Here is a 7,858-nt window from a genome sequence, read left to right as displayed (position 1 = left end):
GTGTGTGTGTTTGATTGTTTGTTAGAGAGAGAGAGAAAGAGAGAGATTGTGTGTGTGTGTGTGTGTGTGTGTGTGTGTGTGTGTGTGTTTGCTTGTTTGTTAGAGAGAGAGAGAGAAAGAGAGAATGTGTGTGTGTGTGAGTGTGTGTATGTGTGTGTGTATGTGTGTGTATGTGTGTGTGTGTATGTGTGCATGTGTGTGTGCGTTAATGTTCATGCACATGCCTTACTTTTATAAACCAGTGAAGGGTTTTGATTGTTGTTTTTGCTTTGTTTATAATTTAATGTTGTTGTTGTTTTTCTTTCTTTCTTTCGTTTGGACAATATTTGGGGGATATGAGGAGATCTACAAAATGTTGCTGTTAAGGCATGTATTATTCACAAGAGTATATTGTCGAAAATTGCGCTAAAGCAACATAATATAAATGTTTTCCTCCGTAAATTGGAACATTACATATTAACCAGATAGAAGTCCACATTTGCAAGAAACATAATTCTGGTGGCAAAAAAGGTAATGATGGCTGTATCCCAAAGGGGTTTTCTATTCAGTACTGGAACTCATGGCAATGACGTCTCATGTCAGACACTCTGGCATTCTTGCCATTAATAGTACATGGCCCTGACGTCCGTATTTACATGAGCGATAAAAGACAACTCTCCTCAGCTCCACAGACAGGAAAAAGATGTTAAAACAGGGAACATGGATGGCTGGTGCCTATATAAATAAATTATTGATGATGGTGGTTCCCCCAGAGCTTTGGCATATATAATAGATGTCAGTGCAAGCTTATAGTTATTCTCCCTAGACCGTCTAGACGTATTCACTTGAGTCTCTAATAGCAGTCACCAGTCTGTTGGACTATGCTTGTTCTTGCCCTGAACGCACAGCATCTCAAACTAGACACATGCGACTCCTGTACGTTTATGTGGGAGACGTCACCTCTATAAACTCTAGTACTATAAATAACCCCTAACAAATTTTTGAATCTTAGAATACAAGAGCATAACTTGGATACAAAATACAAAAGTAAAATTGGCGTACAACCAAAGGTGAGTACAATGTGAAATTTCAAGGAGAGGGCTTACAAAATGGTTTACAAAATAACGTTGTTTACTGAGTGAAAGAAATCAAATGTGTTAGACCATGGCTAAAATGTCTATGTATCGTTGGGCTAGGGATGTCGTCCGGAGGATAAAGAGGGGGGGGGGGGTGCTGTTTGTCACCATCAAAAGTAAGGTTAGAACATAAAACAAGGTGTTTGATTATGGGGACAGGTTGCTTTTCTTCGGAATATGTTGCTTTTAAAGGTGTCTTGCTCTTAAAAGCATTGGCCTTGAAATGATATATGAATAAAGTCGATGCATGAATTGAAGTCACTGTCAAACATTCTTCCAGTCAGTGCACTGCGGTCTATTGTGGACATATCAACTACTCTTCACAAGGGACATCGAAAGTGGAATAAGGTTTCTGCCTCGTGGGCTACCTTCCTACGTGTCCAGTCCCGATCTGCACCTGACGACCTTGTGATGTGCGGTAAGGAGATTCTTTGAGGAGTCCAAGGATACTCGCAGCATTCCCACTGGAAGCCTTTGAATATCAGCCACATTATATATAGAGCCCTAAACGTGAGCTCATGAGAAATTATTAAAGACATCGAAACCGCCCCCTACCCAAAGCTAATCATCACCCCCTCCCCTTTCTCCCAATTACCTTCAACCCCCCCCCCCCTCCCCGCCCACGCATACACTTTTTTCCTAACCGCTTTATCATTAATTACCGTGACAACAGTCACTTTACTGGTAGCTACAGTTCCAACTTCACCACATTATTATTTTCTTTCTATAAATCTAAGAATGTGTTACCAACAAATCGAGTGAAGTTGCGACAGAACATTTCAAACATGTAATGGATGATTGGTAGATACCTACAAACGTGTGCAAGAGTACATATTAAACAAAGCATTGTACGTTTATTTAAATTAAAACACATGGTAATTTCTCCACAGAAAACCAAAGTACACGAAAAACTTAAGGACAGGTTAAGGGCGTTTACACCAGAACTGTAAGACGGACGGCCGATAACGACCGACAAGCAAAATGCCCGAAATCTAAACGTTTCTGCATAACTGCATTTACAGCAGACTGCTGGTAATCATGGCTTATAAGTTTATTGTCACCAGACCGTTATTTCTGTTTTACACAGGAGGTCAAGTTTCACCATCAACGCTAGAGTAGCGTGTAATTTCAGACGCAAAACGCCTGAAACCCACTCATTACACGGCCGTCGATAAACATGTTCAACTTTTCCTTTGCATGCAACATCGATACGGTCGTATGACCTACATTTCATGGTGTGAACGCACTTTAAAGCCGTTATTAGTCGACAATGATTGTCGATCGGCCGTCCCACATTTCTAATGTGAACGCTCTGTAAGTAAAGGCGGTATTTCCCGTTCAGTTAGAACTGACAGTTGTCCGTCCTCTTCAGGATGAAAACACAACACATGATGCATTCTTGGTAAAAATATTTTCTTTAAGTGATCTTTTTTTTAAGTAAGTGTTTTTACGACTCTCACAACTGCATAATATGGTCACATGAGAGTGCGGGACACATTAAACATTTCCAGTTCGGTAGGAATTGTGAATTGTGCCCGGGTGGCGGCAGAAGCCTGGTTTTATCGATTCTTGGACAACCAATGGATCTTTAACGTGCGCAAATTGAACACGAGACCACCGAAATTTTCGCCCTTATCAAAGAAGGTGAGGTGTTAGATCTTTCCTACCTCAAGATCAGGAGTGTGGTTGAGAGACAGCAATAAGAAGGAGCCAAGGAGTAGCAGTAGAAAGGTTGCAGAAATAGTCAGGAGCCCAGAGGAGGGGCAAAGGATGTGTGGGCGTAGGGGTAGAACGTGGAGACAAAAGCAGACGACGGAACATAGTCAAAAAGTAGGAAAGGGGGAGAAAGGAGAAAATTTTAGAGAACTTTTTCCCGTCACTGTCGGGTTTCAAATGAGTGGCAAACACATTAACCTATGAACCCCGAGAGCCTCCTTTGGTGATCTTCAAAATCCAGCATAAAAAAAAGAAAAGGAAAAGACAGCTCCGAGTCAATTTGTACATTTTTGTACGAAAGTTCCGATTTTTTAATAATCTTTTTACATCGGGACAAAGTTTTTTAATTTGTCTATAAACGAGCATGTTATCACCCGAAGGTAGCAAAGAGTTCAGAAGCCAGCCGAGGATACAATTTTAGTATATTATATAAACTTTTTGAAAACTGAGTCTTATCGCAAAAAAAAAAAATCAAATGGATCCAAGGGATAAAAGTTAACAAAACTAACGACTCAGGGGTCATTCTTTTTCTTGCTATGTTTTGAAGAAAACAAAATATGAAGCATATTTCCCGAGATTGCATCAAACATTGTTTTCCAATCAGAGATAGTCATGTCAACGGCCAGTTTTAACTGCATATGTTATAACCCCCCTACCCCCTGAATGAAATAGAACCAAACATAACGGATAATTACTCACAACGTCACCATTGTTTTAAAAAATATCTCAACATCAACACAAAACAGGGGAAAAGAGCTCACCAATATTACCCAAATCACGGTAGGGAAGTATAGTGAGTCATAAGATGTCAATATACTACAAAAACCATTGCATTTAGCTTTTGCTTTTTAACTCCTTTCGGCAAGCCTCAATTGTGTGAGTACGAAATGCTAGGGATGGATGGAAGGAAGGAAAGCCCGTAAGTGAGGGTATAAGGTAAGGCGCTAAACTCTGGTCAGTGAGTCTTGACCTTTCCCGGCGATCCATTATCAGTGGATAAACTGTTCCCTCTGCTTCTTACAAAAGAACAAAGATAAGTTATGATTGGCTTTTGTTGATTATCGGGGGGGAGTAGGGGTGTTTGGTGGGGAGGGGTTGACGACATATTATAACCGTTGTCTTAACGTCTGCTTTATTTTCTTATTTGGGTTCTTCTAAAAACAAAACTGATGTTCTGACAATGGATCTTCGGTATTGTATATAATATTATGTTCTAGGTTGTGTGGGAAATATTGATTGACTTACCTCATGCAGTTGTTGTTGAACTTGTTGTAGCTGGCCATGGTGATGAGGCCACCCCAGGCCGGTCCCAAAGAGTAGAACACCTGAATGCTTGCCTCTATCCATGTCTTTGGATCAGCAAGTTTACTGTACTCCATTGGCATCAAATGTGTCAGTTTGAGCGGAGCAACAATTTTGAAGAGTAGGCATTTGTGACGATATTTGACCATGTGCAGTATTCCGTAGATCGTGAAGGTTGCCAATGTTAGTTGTTTGATTCATTTGTGTCCATGAGGAACAGGTGAGCGTATGTTTTTATTATTATTTAAGGATTTTTTTTCCAAAATGAAGGGATAAAATGAATGGGTTGCTTGAATTATTGTCCGTTACCGATTACCACATTTTAATGGTTATGTTATTAAAATAAATTATGCATTCAACAGGTGTTTTGATTGATTTACGTAAATAGAGAGAAAAATGAAGTTTATCGTTAGAATTTTGTTTGATTTCGGAGTTCGAATTAAATCGTTGATTTTTCAGATATGGTTTTTGTTAATTGAGTTTACGTTGAATTCCAAGTCAGTCGGCATCCCGAGATCCGTGGAAGGTGGGGCGTGGGAGAGGGGAAGGAAATGAAAACATCGTATTAGCAAGTGATCATTTTATTGCGTAAGGAAAGTTGTCCCCTGGACCGGCAAATCCCTGCTGCTGAAAGGTTAATCAATAACAGGTTTAAAAGTATAAGAACAAGCATAACTGGTCGCTTTTAAGCACAAAGGGGCTTTCCCGAAAAGTGCAGTTTTGAGAAAAACGAAGTTAAAGTTTTTGGACCCATCTTCAGTTTCTTTAAAAGACAAGGAGAGTTTTCTCTTTAACCAAAGAAATATACACAACACTGAAACCAAACTTCTTTTATAGGTAGGGCAATGCCCACTTTTGGTGTAGGTCAAAATTTCGGTTTCCCGAAATCTGGGTTAGCCAGCGTGTCCTTAAAAGAGACCAATTAGTCTGAAACGTTTTGGCTCTAGTTTGTGTTACATATTGATCTAATCGCTGAGTGATATGCAGTACCGGTGGAAATCGAAAACACAACATTTTAAGATTATCTATACTCGTGTTTGTATCAACTGATTTTATTTATCTACGAGAAATATCCTCACGCTGTGGACACAAGAAAGATTGTAAACAGATTTGACTTTTGCATTGGTAGAAAGATCAAAACGCTTTACAAATGAGAATATAACTTTGCTGTCGGACAAAGAACAAATTGTAATATCTAGCTAATGAGATCAGTTCTTATGTAAGCTGAAGCGCCACTTAAATGATGATTGCGGAAACTATTTTTTTTTAAAATGATGAAATATCATATTTAAAAACTAAGTAAACCCTATTTCAGAACTCGAGCAGGGGGATAAATATATCAAAATTAAATTTGGATTGAATATTGTTTGACCGTTTTGATCAGACGATTGTCTTTTTTCCCTTTGAAGTATTCTACACTTAACCCTCCTTTAGAACGAACCTCTTGAAATTTTGAAAGTTAAACTCAGATAAAGAATACAAAAATAAAGCTGCGTATTTAATGGTGACACATTGGACAATATAATATACTCAGAGACATGGCGGACAGCAAGTTTGGAAGCTTACCTCCAACCCCTCACCCCCTCCATTCCTTACACATTACATTAACCCTCTGTCAGTAATGTGACTTGTTAGTGCGTAGAGAGCAATTTTTAAATCCCAGCCCCATGGTCTTACCTAAAATCTGGCTTCACGTAAAAGATGATGCCTTCCATAGCCCCTGACAGGGTGGAGCCCTTTATCACCAGGACAGTGATGAGAATGTATGGGAGTGTGGCTGTCACATACACCACCTGCGTGTGAATTGTAGGTGATGGAGGAAAAAGAGAGAATAATAGGAAAAAATATACAGGTAAATAGAAGAGTCATCACACATCTATTTTTCATTTTCATGGGAATAACAATAATAATATTAATAATAATAATAATAATAATAACAACAACAATAATAGTAATAATAATAATAATAATAATAATGATAATAACAATAGTAATAATAATAATAATAATGCTAATAATAAGGCTACTACTACTACTACTACTACTACTACTACTACTACTACTACTACTACTACTACTACTACTACTACTACTACTACTACTACTACTACTACTACTACTACTACTACTACTACTACTACTACTACTACAACTACTACTACTACTACTACTACTACTACTAATGATGCTAATAATAATAATAATAATAATAATAATAATGATAATAATAATAATAATAATAATAATAATAATAATAATAATAATAATAATAATAATAATAATAATAATAGAATCAATAATAATAATCATCATCACCATCATCATCATCATCATCATCATATTATTATTATTATTATTATTATTATTATTATCATTATTAATAATCATAATAATAACAATAATGATAATAATAATGACAATAATAATAATAATAATTAAAAAATAAAATAATAATAGTAATAATAATAACAACAACATACTGCAATTATACATATGCATGGCTCTACAAGGTATACTTTCAGTCTTTGATAACTAAATACAAATGTATTGCTGGCATAATTACAGAGAGTAAAACCTCACACGCCACGAAGAAGCTGGTAAATAGACTGTATTGGAGTTTTCTTTTTTGGTCAAAATAAACACATTTTTTAGCATCTCACGTCGTTAAATAGCATACATCGAAAGCAAAAAAAAAAACCACCTCTATGCAGCTATGGCTTAAATAATACTCATTGAAGGGAACGTTAGAATTATCTAAAATGGTCACACAGTTTATTTTTCAAAAGAGGTTTGCTGTCATAACTTATCCTCACAAATACACATAAAGTACAAGAAAAGGGAGTATAACGTCTAAGAGTCTTGTTATCCTGAAGTCTGGATACCACAAAGAGCAGAAGGAAATCTGGATGTGAGGACAAGGAGAAGGAGGAAGAAGAGGAGGAGGAAGGAAGAAAAGGAGGAGGAGGATGAAGAGGAGGATGACAAGAGGAGGGAGAGCAGAAGGAATTGGAGCAGAAAAGGGAGAGGAAAAAGGCGGGGTACCGGTTGTAGTTAGAAAGAAATTGAGGGAAAGGAGAGAAGGAGGGTTTGAAGAGATGAAGAGATGGGAGGAGAATTTTCACTTTATAAAATGTAAGCACTTGCAATAATTGTAACCTCACCTTTCCCACGGACTGGACGCCCTTGATGATGCACAACACAACGATAATGGAGGCTACGACCAGGCCCAAAACCGTGTGCCAAGGGAGACCATCAGGGTAAGCAAAACCAGGGGATGATTCAAGGATGTTGTGCCTTTAAAGGAAGAAAAGACGGAATGTTATTAAGGTGACCAATGTTATTCATGTATTATTATACGGTACAATGCACAACAAGAGCCTGGCGTAAATTGTGTATTATCGCCAGAATCATCTCTTGTCTCGTCGTAATCTAGGTAAACATCTTTTTCTCTATGTATGTTACATTAACGTTAGCGCTGTTGCATTGTGTATTTTTAAAAAGCCTCCCACTTAAGTAATCTTTAAATAAGGTGTCACCTTTCAATTTAAAAGTGGATGAGTCTGTCTCTCGGTCTCTCTGCCCTCCCATTTACGGGTCTGTATGTTTGTCTGTTTGTAGTTTTCTCAACTTTCTATCTCACACATTCTCTATTTTAGTTTGTCTTGTCTGTCTGACTGTCTGTCTGTCTCCCTCAGTCACTCCCTCTCTCTCTCTCTCTCTCTCTC

General features: G+C 37.7%; 2 protein-coding genes across 2 annotated transcripts in view; both read right to left on the bottom strand.

The window, feature by feature from the left end:
• Window positions 1–5,290, bottom strand: part of LOC101857633 (sodium- and chloride-dependent glycine transporter 2) — a gene marked incomplete in the record, with an annotated part of 16,039 nt that extends 10,749 nt beyond the window's left edge. The window contains 1 exon segment of the mRNA XM_005095020.3: window positions 4,077–5,290. Coding sequence (XP_005095077.3) covers window positions 4,077–4,282 — 206 coding nt within the window.
• The window catches only part of LOC118477148 (sodium- and chloride-dependent creatine transporter 1-like), a gene marked incomplete in the record, with an annotated part of 21,020 nt that continues 18,447 nt past the window's right edge, over window positions 5,286–7,858 (bottom strand). Inside the window, 2 exon segments of the mRNA XM_035968873.1 lie at window positions 5,286–5,926; window positions 7,295–7,427. Of these exon segments, the coding sequence (XP_035824766.1) occupies window positions 5,807–5,926; window positions 7,295–7,427 (253 nt within the window).

This window comes from Aplysia californica, unplaced genomic scaffold (genome assembly GCF_000002075.1).
Source record: "Aplysia californica isolate F4 #8 unplaced genomic scaffold, AplCal3.0 scaffold00093, whole genome shotgun sequence".
Classification (NCBI taxonomy): domain Eukaryota; kingdom Metazoa; phylum Mollusca; class Gastropoda; order Aplysiida; family Aplysiidae; genus Aplysia; species Aplysia californica.
Note: the sequence above shows the minus strand (reverse complement) of the source record. Positions and strands in the feature narration are given on the sequence as shown.